Source organism: Sorex fumeus, unplaced genomic scaffold (assembly GCF_029834395.1).
Source record: "Sorex fumeus unplaced genomic scaffold, SorFum_2.1 ptg000047l, whole genome shotgun sequence".
Classification (NCBI taxonomy): domain Eukaryota; kingdom Metazoa; phylum Chordata; class Mammalia; order Eulipotyphla; family Soricidae; genus Sorex; species Sorex fumeus.
The window spans coordinates 47,178,121-47,194,791 of record NW_026606104.1 but is presented as its reverse complement, the minus strand read 5'-3'; the positions used below and the strand labels follow the sequence as shown (position 1 = coordinate 47,194,791).

The window sequence follows — 16,671 nt, the reverse complement described above, 5'->3', positions numbered from 1 at the left end:
GGGCCAGCGCAGAGCTCCCTGTGTGGGACATGCCACAGTGCTGTGCCTGTGACTTTGGTGTCAAGGACTACAGTCAGGATTTGGATGTGGGCAGCTGCAGGTGGTGGAGGCCAAGGAGCCAGTCTGGGGTGCCAGAGGAGCTTGTTTATACTATTGGGCACAATGCATGTGTGTGGTGTGTGTGGGGGGGCACCCAGGGGCATCAGGGGCAGAGAGAGGTGTAGTCAGAGCGATGGCCCGGAGTCTGCAGGGCATGCATGCACAGGCTGGGCCGGAGAAGGTCAGTGGGAGAGCAGGACAGGGGTCCTGCAGCCCCTAGGCCTAGGATTTGGGTATGTAGACCATGGCCCTAGCATCATCTCTGAGGGCCTTGGGCAAGCACCCCACCCCCACCTGTGTTCCCCTCGAGCTGGGGTAGTTGGCGTTGGTCTTGAAACATTGGTGCCAGCATTCTGAGACACACATTGACTCTCCTTGAGCGGCTGACACACTGTGCACTTTGTAGGGGCCCTGGAGGCATCTGGGAGGGAAGGTGAGGGCCCAGAGAGGCACGTAGGGGGCCAGAAAAGCAGGGCTTGGTTTGGCAGGAAAACGGGCACCTTAGGGGGTGTTCTGAACACCTCCTGTGTTTGCAGGAAAAGTGGGATGTTTGGGGGTAGAGGGGAGCCTCAGCTGGCAGAGGATGAGACGGGGCAACTCCTAAGGGTTGCAGCGAATGAGCCTCTGGGCGGTGATCCTGGCTGGGCATCCGTGTCCCTGCCACGTGGGAAGGCTGCCTGGGCTCCCTGTGCCTGCGTGCCTCTGTGAGTGGGGAAGCAGGGTGTGGGCAGTGGGGCTCTGGCATGGAGCTGCAGCCCTGCGCTGGGCCCCCACCCCTGACCTTAAGTGTGGTTTTGTCCCACACCCTCCTGCTGGGCCCTGGGTGGGCAGGGGAGGGCCAGCGGGCAGTGTCTCCCAGGATACGAGCATCTCTCCCTCACTGCCCCTATTGCTCCTTTTTAGCGGAAGAAGCTACGGTATTCAGACCTGGACTTTGAGGCAAGTGCTGGGTGTCTGGGCTCTGCCCTGGAGGGGCCGCTCGGGAAAGGGAGATCTCCTGGAGTTGTTGGGGAGTCCAGCCCCAAGCTGTGCTCCCGCGGGCTCTGCTCAGGCTCCCCTCCCTGTCCCACACCAGACCCAAAGGGCAGGACCCTGAGGTGTAGCTCACCCTGGGCTGTGGGGCTGGGTCTCCTGGGCTGCTGGGAGCGGGGGGCGACACGTCTGACGCCCTGTGCCCCCAGAAGGTGATGCACACCCGGAAGCGGCACTCGGAACTCTACCACGAGCTCAATCAGAAGTTTCACACCTTCGACCGCTACCGTGGCCCATCCACGGCCAAGGTGAGGCTCCCGGGGCCACCCCTGCCCTCAGCTCAGGCCCCTGGGACCCCCCCATGCAGTGACCCCCTGGGGTTGCCTCCTGACCCAGCCCCTGTTGCAGAGGGAGAAACAGTGGAGCGTGGCCACAGGTGGGGCGGCCCAGCGGAGTGTGTCCGGCGTAAGTGACCCCCTGGACTGGGTGGGGGTGGCGGGGGGCACTCTGGGACGCTTTTCCTTCCTGTCCTCTGCTGGGGCAGCCTCAGCTCGCCTTCCCAGGGGCCTGCTCAGATGTGGTCGTTCTGGGCTGGGGGTGCACAGAGGGGGTGAGTCTGGGGGCTCCACTAGGATGGCTGGGCGAGGACAGCCCTCTGAGCGGAGGGCAGGGCCCCAGCTCAAGCCGGGCAGCTCCGGTCCCCAGCAGCCACCCTGGCCTCCACTGCACCAGCCCTCGCCTCCTCGTGTGCGCTTCTGGAGAATGGGTGAGAGGGAGGGTCCTGACTGTCTCCCGCAGGAGAAACCCAGCCCGGGGGAGCGTCCCGGCCTGTCCCAGCAGCGGCGGCAGCAGAGCTGGAGCACCTTCAAGTCCATGACCCTGGGCTCGCTGCCCCCCAAACCCCGAGAGCGGCTGGCCCTGCACCGGGCAGCGGCCTGGGAGCCCGCAGAGCCCCCCGACAGCGACTTCCAGACAGAGGTGTGAGTGCCACGCCGGACTGGCGCTGCGTATAAATATATATATCTCTCTATTTTCACACTCCACTTTGGAACCACCCCGGAGCCGGCGCCCCTCCCCTCTCCCGAGGGCTGGGCAGGGAGGCGTAGTGGGCTCAGCGGGCTGGGGGAGCCGGGCACAGCGTGCGACCTGTTCCCCGGAGGCACCCCAGCCACGGGAGCCCCATCTTCGCCCCAGCCTGTCGGTCCCTGTCCCGGGCTGGGGAGGGGGGAGGGGAACTTTGTTGGGAATAAACTTCACTGTATGGACTTTGCTCTGGGCTGTTTGCATCTGGGGGAGACCCAGCCTGGGGAGCCCAGCGTAGCTTCTGGCTTCGGGGTTCCCCACTCTGGAGCTACCTGCTGTCGGGGAGGGGGGTGCAGAGCGGCCCTGATGGGGAGGACAAGCCTTTGTCCCGAGTCCTCGGGTGGCTGAGCACCTGGTCCGAGGGAACGCAGACTGGGAATGTGGCGCTGGAGCCCTTTCGGGGGCCTTCTCCGGGGGCACTGATGGTTGTAACCCCTCATCAGTGGGCTCCAGAGGCTGCGCTGCTGGGCTGGAGCCAAGGCAGAGCCCAGAGACCTCAGTTTCTCTATCTGGGGGATGGGAATGGGATGGTGCTTACCTCATAGGTCCATCTGGAAAGTCCTGGTTGAGTGACTGACCCAGAATATATACATGTGCCCTATGCACACACATATACACACCACCCATGTACCCCCTGCATCTACATACACCTCACCCCCACCCTGCACACACACCGCACACACATATACCCCCATACATCACACCCCCACACATCCTATATACCCCCCACTTTCCATCACACACCACGTGACACCACCACATCCCCTACATATCACATACAGTACACTTCATCCTACACATACCCACAAACGTACTCATACACACTCTCTGCACACTACACAGCCACACACCCCATACACACCAAACACACCCCTACCACATACACACACCCAACACACCACATAATCACGCACATCCCATACATATCACACACATACACACACATGTATAGCAACCCACACCACACAACCACACCCCCCACCACACACACATTCACACCCCACACAACCACACATGCTGCATGCATGCCTCCCACCATATACACGTACACTCACACCCCACACACCACACAAGCACACACCCCTACCACACAGATGTACCCCCACACCCCGTCACATCACATACCTACACACCCCATGCGTCCTACCCCCTCCACACATACACCCCACACCCCTTATACCCCACACAAGCCCTCATGCACCACACTTCCTTACTACACACACACTCATACCCCTCAATACACACCCACAGCTCATACACAGAGCCACACCCATTACAGACATACCCCACTCCCACAGCCCCCATGCATACCCTCCCCTGACTCCTGGCCCCAGGCCTATCTAGGGGATAGAAAAGTGAGGCCACAACTGGGATGTGACTTGCTTCTGCCATAACCGGAGGCAGATGTGGGACTTCAGGCCCGGACTCGGGGATGAGTGGCGCCCCCTGCCTCCAGTCCCTTCCTGCCCGCCCTGGGCGGACAGGAGCCAGGAGCAGCGTCCAGGATCAGCATGGAGCAGGTCGTGGCCACACCTCAGAGTCTGGGCTCAGGGTGGGTGCGGGTGGGGCACAGGCTGGGCTGGGGTGGATGGGGATGCACAGGTGGGCGTGTTCTTTCAAGGCCCTGGCTCAGTCCAGAAGGCCCCAGAGTGGCGTGTGTGGCTCCTGTGAGGTCAGGCAGGTCAGGCGAGGGCCCAGACCGCTTGGACCCTTGCCGGGTCACGGCAGAGCCTCAGATGCTGTCCAGGAGATGTGGGTCCTGTGGGCTGGCTGACATGTGAGGGGGGCCCTGGGTGCCGTAGCAGCCTGAAGGGGCCTGGCTGCTGGCGGGCGCCACCAGACAGCTTCCTGGGGAGGCAGGAGGGACGATGGCCTCAGTGGGATACATTTCCTCTCTCCTCTGAACCCCACCTGGCTAGTCTAGGAGGGAGGGGGGCTGAGTCCTCTCTCCTGTGCCCCCAGGCCCTGGGTCTCCCAAGTCCCAGTCAGCTGGAGCCCCCCTCCCTGTAGGCGAAGCACTCTTTCGCACCCCTTCTCATCTGAGCTTCCAGGTTGTTATTGTGACACCCCCATTTTACAGACAAGCAAATCAGGACTTAGAGCCGGACATGATTTTCTCAAACTCTCTGAGCTTGGAAGTGACTGTTGGCATGTGTCTGGGAGTGGCAGAATCCAGGTTGAGAGTGGGGGATCCTGCTCGGAGAGGGGGATCCTGGCGGGGAGGGAGAAGGGGTATCCTGTCCGGGAAGGGTATCTTGGCTGGGAGAGGGGGATCCTGTCCGGGAGAGGGGGATCCTGGCAGGAGAGGGGGGATCCTGACTGGGAGGGGGTCCTGGTGGGAGAGAGGAGGATCCTGGCTAGGAGTGGGGTGGTCTTAGATGGGAGAGGGGACTTTAGTTTTGGGGTGCTGCAGACAGCAAGGACAGTATAGGCACACGTGCTGCTAACCAGCTTCCTTTTGCCCACCCCCCACCCCCCACCCACCCACACACCAGCTCTCATTCATCCTTGCCTCCAATAGGACATAGAAACCAACCAGAATGCCAAGGAAGGGCTCGGACGGGCTCCAGCCGGGAGAGGCACTGAATCTCAGTCTCCTGGGGCCTTGGGGGAGGGGAGGAAGTAGGTTTCCCAAAGAAGGAGCTATTCCCAAAGGGGGTGAGAGGCTCACATAGCCAAGCTCCACTCTTGCAGCAGACCCCACCCTAGCCTAGGCCAGGCCTCTCTCTGGCCCCTGTCTCTTTCCTGCCTGCCCTGTGTTCTGGGGCACCCCTTTGCCTCTTGGGGTTGCTTGCTTTGCATTCTCTGGTTGGACGAGGACGCTGTGTCCACCAACTTGATTCCTCTTGAATTGCATGTACAGCTAAGCCCCAGGTTTCTCAGGTGCTGAGAGCCCCCTCCCACGGTCAGAGCCGGGAGAGCTGTGCTCCCCATTCCTCACCCTTGCCACTTCAGACACAGACTTGCTGTGTCACCCTGCACAAGCCACCAGGAGCCTGTGCGACTGCATGTCCCCTGGGGAGCTGAGAGCCGTTCCTGGGGGGCTAAGAGCCAACAGCTGCCCACTCTTTTCTGGCCTAAACCTTCCTTCATGTCCTCTCTACCTCCCATCTCTAGCTCTTTGCATGTGGCCAAGGGGTGATGTTTGTTCTAAAATACAGAATTGCCCAGGATGGTGGCCTGCACAGAAGAAGCCTTTCCGGACTAGCCTTGGTCCTAGAATTCACCTTGAATCACCCCCTGCTCTCACCCCTGTGCCTCTTCACACGCCATTCCTCTGGCTCTCACAGCCAGGGTCCCTCTCACCTCTCTAGCTGGGCCCTGAGCGCCCCCGCTGTGTGCTGGATTCCCGCCCAGGTGCCAGCCCAGGGCCTGGTACATAGCTCTGTGGTCTCATTGCTGATACTGAGTTGCTGTCATCTGTATGGAGGCTGCCTGGGCGTGTGAGCAGGCGAGACTCTGGGGTCATCACTGATGAACAGACGGAGTGCACGGACCCCTGAGGTATCCTCCGCTGTGACGTGGCACTAACTGTCATTCCCACGCAGCCCTCCTCACGGGTGAGGTTCTCGAGCACAGCGGGAGCTGCACCCTGGGGGGCTTTGCAGGTGTTGTCTCTACCTTGCCCCAGTGACTTCCTCCTGCCCTCCTGCTAGCCTAGGAAACGCAAAGGAGGCGCATGCTCAGAGCTGTCCAGGGTGCTGAAAGAAACCTGCTGCTAGCCTGGGGCACACCTCAGCTCAGCTGCTGCCTTCTCCAACAAGGCAGAGTCCTGAAGGAGCAAACCAGCCCTGCCTTCATGATGCCAGGACCTGGCACTGTCCAATAAAAATATAGTGCTGGCAGTCAGAGAAATAGTAGCTGGTGAGGCACTTCCCTTGCCTGTGGCTGATGTGAAGTTCGATCCCTGTACCCCATATGGTCCTTGAGTCCCATCAGGAGTAAGCCTTGGGCACAGCCAGGTGAGACCCCCCCCCAAAAAAAACAAATACATACCCATAACGTGGGACTGGAGAGACAGCCCAGTGGGCTGGTTGCATGCTTTGCTGTGTGGTCCCCCAAGGCACTGCCAGGTGTGACTCCTCAGATATAATATGAATTACATAGGTATTTTTTTTATTTGTTTGCTTTTGGGGTCATACCCAGCGATGCTCAGGGGTTACTCCTGGCTCTTCACTCAGGAATTACTCCTGGCAGTGCTAGGGGAGGGACCATATGGGATGCCGGGGATTGAACCTGGGTCTGCCCTGTGCAAGGCAAATGCCCTACCTGCTGTACTATTGTTCCAGCCGCTACATAGGTATTTAAAAATGGAAAACAAGAGGTAAAGTCTTTTAAACGGGCTGGAATGATAGTAGAGTGGGTAGGGCATCTGCCATGCATGCAGTTGACCCAGGTTCAATCCGGGGCACTTGGTGTGGTCCTGGGAGCCCATCAGGAGTGATCTCTGAGTGCAGAGCCAGGAGTTAATCCCTGAGCATCACCAGGTGTGCCTCAAGAGCAAAAAGTCATTTAAAGAACATAATTAACTCAATATATCAAGAATAGAAGGATTCCGACACATCAGGGAGGGAATTGCTAGCAGGCTGGTTTACGTTCTTATTCATCCTGCCCATGGGCTCATGCGTCACATGTCCAGTGCATCTCCGTTCATTCAGTCACGTCTGAAAGCTGGTAAGTACATATGGTCAGTGGCTACCTGGGACCACAGAGCTCTGGACAGAACAGAGGTAGTGGCTTTGGGTCAGTTCCTCAGTGTCCCTTGTGAAAGGGGACTGCGTCCTGCCTGCTCTCCTGAGTCCTAGAATGTGAGAGAGGGAACGTTCACGGCACGGAGCCAGTGTGAAGTCACTCTCCAGTCAATGCTCCTGGAATCCAAGCTTTCTGAGCACCAGTGGGCAGGGAGGGGGGCAGAGGATATCCTGAGAGCTGTGGACTGGTACCAGGCTGACAGGGCTGGGGAAAGCAGCCCTAAGCTCCTGGAGAGAGGCAGGTAGGGACAGGCCTGAACAGACATATTAAAATAGAATTGTGTTTAATTCACTTCTATTAAGTACCAATTAAAGGGGAATGAGGTGGCTTAGGTGGCCTGGGGGAAGGCTGAATGGGGGATGCTGCCAACTTCTCCCTCTCTGGATTCCTTTTTCTCCAGGCTTCCTCAAGCCCCACCCATGAGCTCATCAGGTCCCACAGCTGGGGCCTTTCAGGAACCAGTCCTCGGCAACCCCGTCTTGTTCCTCCCCACATACTTCTGGAGTCACCAGCCCTAAGATGAGCCCTACTTTTACAGGCCCTCAGAACCCTAGCTAAGTGTCCACTTTCCGACTCTAATAGGGAGTGCAGAGGGAGTGGGTGGGGTGGGCACAGGCAGATTTCTCTGTTAACAAGATCTGCATTCACGGAGATGAACTGGCGGCTCCAAAATGGACGAGGGGAGCACGGAAGAGTGAGAGTAGACTCAGAATGGGGAGTAGACCACCACTGGAGTGGAGGGGGGTGCAAGGGGCTTTGCAATGGGCAGAACTGTCAGCTGCTGTGGATGTATGGAAGGTGACAGGGAGGGTTCTGCCCTTTGCTCCTGGATGGGTGAGTGCCGTTGAATCGGAGCCCCAGAAGAGGGTCAGTTTTGGGGAAGAGAAGCATGACTTCAGTCTTGGAGGTGGTCACCTTGAAAGACCTTGGCATTGGGGTCAAGGTTAGAGTTTTTTCCTGGCATGCAGCCGATCCTGATTCAAATTCCTGATGCTGCTTATGGTTCCCGGGGCACCATAGTGTGTCGTCCCCAAACCAAAAGCTATAGAAAGATTTTGGAGATGGACAAGAAGGATTCTGGGGTCCAGAGTGATAGTGCAGTGGGTAGGGTGTTTGCTTTGCATGTGACTGACCCAGGTTTGATCATTGGCACCCCAAGCCCTATCAGGAAAGATCTCTGGCCCCAAAACCAGGGCTTTGGGGCGGGGGAAGGTTCTTAAGAAGGAAGTTAGAGCGTTGGCATACAGGCCAGGAGCTCAGGAGAGGAACTGGGCTAGAGTCACTGGAATGACCCTATCAGAACAAGCCATCAAGTGAGTGGAGATGAAGAAATGAAGGTGGTTTTTAATAGTAAGCAGACAATTCTTTAAGTGGGACTGTGGAAAGGGGGAGAGAAAGGACAGGCCCACCCTCAGTTTCAAAGGTGGATTCACTGAAGAGGATGACGAAATGATTTTTGGCATGGAATGTTGCCCATACCTGCTCCCCACGATCCCACCTAATGACAGACCCAAAATAACCAGCGAGACCAGCCCTGGAGGCAGGGCCCTGAGACCTGTTAATGGATATCATCAAAGAGATGGATTCTCTCATTTGTGAGGCTCCAGGCCAGCCGGTTACTGAAGGAAGCACGCTTGGGGGATGGGAAGGGCATCCACAGAGACTCCGCTCGGAGACCGCTCGGAGACCTCGGAGGGGGCCTGAGGATTTCTCAGCAGTACAGCACCTGCCTGATAGGTGTGTGGCCACCAGCTCGAATGCCAGCACCTCCCGCATACTGAGTGCAGTCGGGGGCCTCAGCAAGGTCTGCCGCGTCCAGCGCAGCACGACTGTGGGTGTGTGAATGCTGTGACCAAGCGCGTGGCTCTGGTCATCGCTGCCACAGCAAAGGGAGGGCGGGGAGAAAATGAGACGCAGCAGGAAGGCTCTATGCCGTGCTCCCAGGACACAGGCAGGGAAGTGGACACCGTGCCTTAGGCCTGCGCCGTCAGCCCCCACTTCCCTCCCTGCAGGCCTCTGCTCCTCAGTGGGCCTGCTCAGGGCCGGTGTGGCCCCATTCTCTCTAGTGGCACAGCACAGCCCTAGCCATCAATCTCGATGTCCCTAGAGTCAACCAAGAAAGTCAATATTTAATTTGGGCCCCATGTTAATGCCATCGATTGCTAACGGCCCCCCGCCACTTCCTCGGGCTCATTTGTCACTTCACACCCGCGGGGGGTGGAGGTGGTGTTGGGGGGGGGGGTCTGGAGCTGAGCTCCATCTGGGATTGGCTTGTGAAAACTGCATGTGGGGAGGGGTGCTGGCCTGAGCCAGCCAGCTCCCCATTTTCCTGACAGTCCCCCAGCTGCTCTGAGGTCCCATGGGAGGAGGAAAGGGGGAGGAGCTTTCTTCAGGGGGGGTCAGGGGGACCCCCCTGTGCAGCCCTCAGATAAAGCAGGTGTGACGGAGCAGGTCAGAAACCAGGAGCTGTGCATGGGAGAGAGTGAAAACTGCACGTGAACCCAGGTGGGGCCCACTCCAGCTCCTGGAGCCCCTCGGGCGCAGGTGCGGTGCCTGGACAGTGCTGTGGGACTCAGCAGGGAGGGAGGGGCGAGGGACCCTGCAGCTCAGACTGGCCCCAGTCACGCGGTGTCGAGCCTGGGCATGGACTAGGCCCTCCACTGATGTTTCTTTTCAGCCGTGTAGTTTTAGTTATGGGTGAGTGAGCTGTACTCCTGAGCCTCTTTCCACAGCCCAAGTCACATCCCCCTCTGGAAAGGGGTGAAGTCAGCTTTGGAGGGCCAGCCTTGTGCTCAGGTCATGATGGTTTCCCCAACTTGCTGAGCAACCTTGTCCAAGTTAAATAACCCCTCTGAACCATGAAGTCCCACTCAGAGAAGTCTTTTAGGGCCTTGTTTGCTTTTTTAGATAATTTTCAGAGGTCAGGAATGGGCTGGGGGAGCCTTTAGTGGCCCGTAGGGTTGCTCCCGAGAGTTCTCACTCACCAAGAAGCTACCAAAATGGGTGCAACCATGAGAGGCTGCCCACAGTGGGGCTATGAGTGTGTCTCTGTAATCACAGCCTGGCCACCATGATCCCTTGGTGCCAAGCCCACAGCAAAGACCACATCATCGAGGACACAGCTGAACCTGGCCTGTCCTCTAGTGCTGGGTGACCCATCTGGCAGACAAAGCCCAGGAGGGGTGCCAGGAGGTGGCAGCGATCCTCACAACCCCCCCCCCCCACCACGCCCAGATGCTGCTCTGAAGACCTTGACTGGAATCATGCAGTTGAAAAATCAAGACCCATATTGTATTCTTTCCAGCATATACACAAGAATTGTGTTTCACAGTTCCATGGGGATTGCCAGACTCGATTCAATAGATAGGACCGCTGAAAGTCATCTGGCCTTGAAGACCCCTGTCCTGAGCTGCCCAGTGACTTCTCAGATGAACCACCCTGTGTCATTCAGTGGAGCCCTGAACTGTGAGAGCCTGCACACTCCTTTATTATTCAGTGTACATTGATGCCCGGCCCTGAACTGGCACCGGTGACAGAGAAGAGGAAGACGTAGTTTCTAGGAAGAGTACCAGGAGGGAAGAGGGGGAGGGCTGGCTTGTTCTATCACAAACCTTCCATTGGGCTTCCATTGCTTTGAAGGGGGGACACCCAATGGTGCTCAGGGCTTACTCTGGGCTCTGGGCTCTGTGCTCAGGGGTCACTCCTGGTGATACTCAGGACCATATGAGGTACAAGGGATTTAAACCAGTGTCAGCTGTGTGTCAGGTAAGCACCTTCCCCTTGAACTACCTGTCCAGCCCCCCCCCCCCATTGCTTTTAGAATCAAGTTAAGGTTCCTCACTGTGGCCAAGAGACAGGGCCTCAGCTGGTCCCACCTGCTCTGGGGGTTCTCCTGCTACTCTCTCCTTACCCACTGAGTTCTTGCCACATGGTCTCCTTTCTGCGCCTTGAAATCATTTCAAGCTTTCTGCCACTCTCAGGCCTTTGCATTTGCTCACTCCTCACCTGCAAGACTCTTCCCAGGTTATCTGCTTTGTTGGCTCCTCATTTTTTGATTAAAGTGCAATTGTCACCTGTTCAGGAACCCCTTTCTTGCACTTGCCCCTCTTCAATGTTTTGGTTTTGTATTTGGGACTGCAGTTGGTGGTGCTCAGATTTACCCTTGGCTCTCTGCTTGGAGATCACTTCTGGTAGTGCCGGGGATGCTATATGATCACTTGACATACCGTTATTCATTGATTCGCTCGAGCGGACGCCAGCAACGTCTCCATCCCTGTTGCGTGAAATGTAGTCCAATGGCATCTGCTCATTCTAGGAACACGAAGAGCCTCAAATCGATTGTTCAGGGTCTTGACGAAGAAGTCTGACCATCTCATAGGCGGGCGGCCACGTGATCTTTTGACGTCCCGTGGAATCCAGTCGGTAACGGCTCTAGTCGAGCAGTCATATCCAAATCTCATTACGTGTCCAGCCCATCTGATTTTTGACGCCTTGGCAAATGAGACAGCGTCCCTGATTCTTGACCGTCGACGAAGGTCAGAACTTCGGATTCTTTCTCTCATTTGAGGGAAGCATGGTACTCCAAGCATAGCTCTTTCGATTCCTCTTTGGGACACCCGAATAGCCTTCTCATCATGTTTGCGTAGGGCCCAGGTCTCTGAGGCGTATGTGATGCTATATGAGGCGTCAAAAATCAAACCACAGTTAGCTGCATATAAGGCAAGCGCCTTGACCTTTGTACTATCTCTCCAGTCCTTTCTTAGTCATTCTTAAAAATCACAACTAGGACTCAGGCATAGCTCAAAGGGCTGAAGTGCACGTTTTGCATGCAGAAGCCCAGCTTCAATCTTGGTACCAAATGGCCCCTACCAACTGCCCAGAGTGGCCACCAAAAACAGAGGTGGGAGTGGTGCCTGAATGCCCATAGGTGTAGTCCAAAAACCAAAATCGGGACCAGAGAGAACAGTAAGCAGAGCAATTGCCTTGCATGCAACAGACCTGGGTTCCATCCCCGACACCCCATCTGGTCCCCTAAGCAGCTGCTACGAGTGATCCCTGAGGACAAGTCCAGGAGTAAGCCCTGAGCACTGCTGGATGTGACCTGAAAACAAAAACAAAAACCAAACAAACAAGCAAAACGAAAAGAGAAGAAACTGACACCACTCTATTCCTTCCCCCAGTCAGACGTTACAGCATCTGTTTCTGCTTCTTGTCTGTCTCCCTGATTTGACTGAGCATCTGAGGGTAGAACAGAGGAATATTCACTGCACTGGGCCATCATAGGTACTTGACAGGTCGATCTTGGTGGCTGAATGAATGCATATGGAATTTAAGATTCCCACAGGACATCAAGGGCCCGTGTTCCCAGGAGACAGTGCTAAAGCACGGCTGGCCGTGGTGCCCTGCCAGGGTGCTGTGCCAGGTCTAGCATCAGGTTGGGGTGGGCAGGAGAGCTGAGAGCCACGGTGCAGCCCTGGAAGGGGAGCCCCACAGGACACTGCCTCGGGGCCTGCATATTGCAGGAAGCTCCTTCCTTGAATATTAACTGGCTGCTCGGCTGGCACTCCTGGCGGCTGCGGAATTTCTCACTGTCAGGCCGGCCGCTGACTAGGGATGGGGGTTGGGCAGACAGAAGGTCCACATCCACAAGGCTGTGATGAGCATCCAGGCCACCCTTTGGGCAGGCCACCGAACACAGGTACTGGGAGGGGTGGGCTGGCGGGGGCGGGGGGGGGGGAGTGTGAGAGCACTCTGCCCTATACCCTCCTGCTGTATGCACAGGAAAACTGGCTTGACACGCCACCACTTCAAGTCCCTGAAAGACCCACTGTGCACAGTGGAAAGCTGAGGGCCACAGAGAGGAGAGCTTGCTGGAGGCACCATCCCAGGACCATGGAGGGTCAGGGTTGGTGTGCAGGCACAGGAAGCTGTTACAGAGCCTCCAGGTACGTGACACTGCTGGACTCTGCCCCTCCCCCACCCCCAATCAGGGAAGCCCATATAGCCTGGGTTGGGGATGGGTGAGAGACAGAGGGGTGAGCAGTTGACTCTCCTGGCGGGTAGGGCCTCCCCTGGCTTTGGGGCGAAGCTGTCAGGGAAGGCTTCTTAAAGAACGCACACGTGTGCTGATCTCGGAAGGCTGAGTGAAAGCTCAGCAGGCGGAGGAAGGGGAAAGGGCTCTCCAGGCGGAGGGTGCCATGTAAGCAAAGGCACAGAGGCATGAAACAACCTGGCAAGTGTGGGGAATTGCGCATCATGTGGGTCAGGAGAGAGGGGCTGGAACGTGCCGGGAGGAGGGACTGAAGAGTGAGGCTGTGGGGTGGGGGTGGGGGTCAGCGCAGGTACAGACATCAGCGCCCTCACAGGGGCTGGGACTTCATGCCAAGGCTGCCAAAGACTATCTGAAACCCACGTAGGCAGTTAGAAGGGAGCCCTTGACTACACACAGTCAATCCGACAAACAATGTCAGCACTTACACTGGGCCACACAGCACACGTGGTGGGGGGAGGGCTGGGGGCGCCGAGCTCTCCTTCCAGAGTGAGGTACACACGGGCTCCTAATCCCTGCAGAGGGCAGCCACAGGCCGCGAGCAAGAAGGAATCCTGGCAGGCTAACTCAGACAGAGCCCACTTCTGCATTCTCCTTATTCCCCTTACCCCCTCCACTGCTCTAAGCTCTCCAACCTATTGGTGGAAGGTCCCATGTCGACCATCACTGGGGCCTCTGCCACTGGCTCAGGGCTGGTACGAGGACTTGGTGTTCCCCCGGTCCTCGGTGGGAGGGTGCTGCCTTTCTTCCGTCTGCATGGATCCCACGGAAGTACCCAGATCCCACGTGGCTCCTTGAGGCTCTGCAGCCAACTGCTGTCCCTCCTGTCTCTGCCATAGGGGCTGTCCTCTCCTCCCGTCTCGGGGACGCCCCACACTGTCACTTCCGTGAGATTTTTAGAAGTCGGGAGGAGCCAGCAGACTTCAGATGGGTTGGTGTTCAGCCCCGTGCAGCCCCTCGAGGCTAGAGGAATCAAAGAGCTTGGTTACCAGGTTGGAGCAGGGAGAGGAGCAAAACGCTTAACATTTTCATAAAGCATCTGAACATGTGGGGCAGCCAGCTCTTCCCTGGGGGCCCTGGGAATTCACGACAACGGGCATTGAACTCACACCTGAGGAGTTTTCTACTGGACTGAGCCCTGAAGACGGCAAGGAGCAGTGTTCTAGGACAAGGGAACAGCAGTGGTGAAGGCCTGCTGAGATGCAGCAGAGGTATGGAGGAATGATAGAGCTGCACTGAAGGCAGGAGGGTCTGGGGGCAAAGAGCTTCCCAAGTCCTAAACCAAGGTCTGCGCATTTATCTTGACCCTGAGAAGCCACCGGGAGAAAATCAAGGAGACCCAACTTCTCATTTAGAAGCACGAGCAGGCTATCAGTAAAACGCATGGGAGGAAGGGAGGGCACAATAGGAGGCCAGAGAGGAGCTGGCAGGGCCCCAGGTCAAAGGACGGTGCCCGCCTGGACGGTGCCAGTTGGCAGTGATGTGTGATGCGGAGAGGAGGGCGCCAGCCAGAGGTAATTATGAGGAAGGGGCAGACCATGCTCCGGTGACCTGGGAACAAATCACTGTGACGGAGCAGACAGGACAGGGGTGGGAGAGCGGAGCCAGTGGGATTTCCAGGCCGAGGAAGGTTCCAGAGCAAAAGGACCCCGAGGCCTCCCCCGAGCGCCCCCAGCAGTCCCGCGATACCTTGACTTCCCACTAGATGGAGGGCTGGTGCTGGGAGACCAGCTCCGCCTCCAGACTCCGCCCCCGCGCCCGGGCCGGGGGGGCTGGGCTCCACGGTCCGCCCCCCCAGAGCGAGCCCCGCGCGGGGCTGGACGTCCCCCGCTCTTCCCCCTCGGGTGCCCCCTGCACCGCTCCAGGCCCCACATGCCGGCCTTGCTGAACCCCGGGGGTCCAGAGATGGGCGGAGCCAGGCGAGAGGCGGGGCCTGGGGTGGAATCAGGGATGCCCCCCACTCCCCCGGGGGCCAGGCTCCCTCCGGAGCGCTGCCCAGGCCACGCGGGCGCCGTGGGGCCCCGCCCGCACGGGATAGCGGTCACTTGCGGGCGGGGCCACGGGGAGGGGCGCCTGCTCCGGGGCCAGCGCCGCGCGGGTCCCACCCGAGCTGTGCATCCTTCCCTTGCAGATGGACAGCTGGAAGGCCTGAGGCCGGTGTCGTAGGGGAGAGCTGGGGTCCAGCGCCCGCGCCTCGGCGAGTCCCCAGTCCCGGCCCCTCCGCGTGCAGTGCTGGAGCCAGTGCTAAAAATAGCCGGGGCACGGCCACGCGCCCACCCAGGAGGGCGCTGGGAGGCCTTGAGTCACCGGCCGGCCGGCCCGGGCGTCGCTCCGACCCTGCTGGCCGCCTGCGCCCTTGGCCGCCGCGTGGCGCGGGGAGCGGGCCAGGCGGCGCGGCCCAGGCCGGCCGAGCGGTAGCAGCCACAGGCGGGAAGGATTAGGAGTTCCCGGTCCTAGCTGACGGTGTTGTTTTTGTGCGTCTGGCGACCCCACCCTCCTCCCCCTCGGCGGGACAGTCATGTCTGCACCTGCCCTGCGCTCCCGCCCAGGCCCAAGGCTCTCGCGCTAGGCGTCTCCGCTGAGGACGCAGCTCCGAGAGGCACAAAGTCACCGCTCGGATCTTAGCGGTTCCCTAGCTAAGATGCCCATTCTACAGATGAGTAAACGGAGCGTGTGGGTAGCGGCCGTGGACGGAACAGAGCCCTAGAGTCAAATCCCAGCTCTTACTTAGCAAACCACTTTTGTAGTTGTTTGGGGGCCACACCTGGAGTTGCTCAGGGCTAATCTGGCATGGTGTTGACCACTCAGGGGACCATGCAGTGCTGGATATGACAGGGCCTTGTACATGTAAAGTGCTCTCTCAGCCCTTTGTACTATCTCCTGTCAATTGCTCAGGAAAGGATGCTACCCACCCATTCCCCTAAAAAAAAATATTAAGAAAAGGAAAGAGTGCTTACTATTGTATTGATGACTAAGATGAATTTTTTTTTAAGTGGTGGTAGGGCCAAGGGAGATAGGTCAATGGACTTGAGTGCATGCAGGAGACTTGCGTTTCATGCCCTGGCACCCTGTGAGCCCCTAAACACGACTATCACTCAGAGTCCATAGCACCCAAGCACCCCAGGCGTGGTTCCAACCTCCCAAAACAAATAAACAACCCCCAAAGCAGTAGTAGCACAAAGGACCTGCACAGCCTTGGGTTCGATCCCAGCTCAGTGAGTTGATTACCATCTCAGTTACCATCTCTGGCACCTGTTTTTCTCAACTCAGGAATGCACAGGGGAGGTTGCCTGGGTGTGGTGCACGCCCCTCCCAAACCTGCTGGGTGGGGGCTCAGCAGAGGGGCTTTCAGGAGTGCAGGGAAGCCTGGGGAAGGACTGACCTGAGTCGGGCCTTGGTCTGTCTCACTTCCCCTGTTCCCTGTTCTTTGATGGCAGAGGAGAGGCATGTTTGGGTCATTACACATCTGACACTCACAGACTGAGGAAATGGAGGGACCCAGGTGGTCCCAGGTCAGTTCTCCTCACTGCCTAAGGGTTAGGACTCTGTTGAATCCCAACTGCACCCAGAGGACCCTGGCTTGCACCTGGTGCCGGTCCCAGGCCTTCTGTCCTGCCCTTCTACCACCTGTGCTCTGCTCAAAACGCCAGCCTCAGGTGGGTTTTCATTTTGCTCTCAGGACCAGTGATCTGAGCTGCCTGGTCTGGTGGTGCTTC

The 16,671-nt window shown here is 58.1% G+C and overlaps 1 protein-coding gene across 2 annotated transcripts in view; it reads left to right on the top strand.

The window, feature by feature from the left end:
• Positions 1 to 2,336, top strand: part of ADGRB2 (adhesion G protein-coupled receptor B2) — a 28,013-nt gene extending 25,677 nt beyond the window's left edge. Inside the window, exons 27-30 of one of the 2 annotated variants that reach the window (XM_056122597.1) lie at positions 1,003 to 1,038; positions 1,284 to 1,379; positions 1,480 to 1,536; positions 1,870 to 2,336. In XM_056122597.1, the coding sequence (XP_055978572.1) occupies positions 1,003 to 1,038; positions 1,284 to 1,379; positions 1,480 to 1,536; positions 1,870 to 2,055 (375 nt within the window). In that variant the 3' untranslated portion in view covers positions 2,056 to 2,336. Of the gene's footprint in view, positions 1 to 1,002; positions 1,039 to 1,280; positions 1,380 to 1,479; positions 1,537 to 1,869 lie in introns of both variants that reach the window. The other variant, XM_056122596.1, reaches the window with a different exon arrangement.
• Positions 2,337 to 16,671: the final 14,335 nt, after the last annotated feature.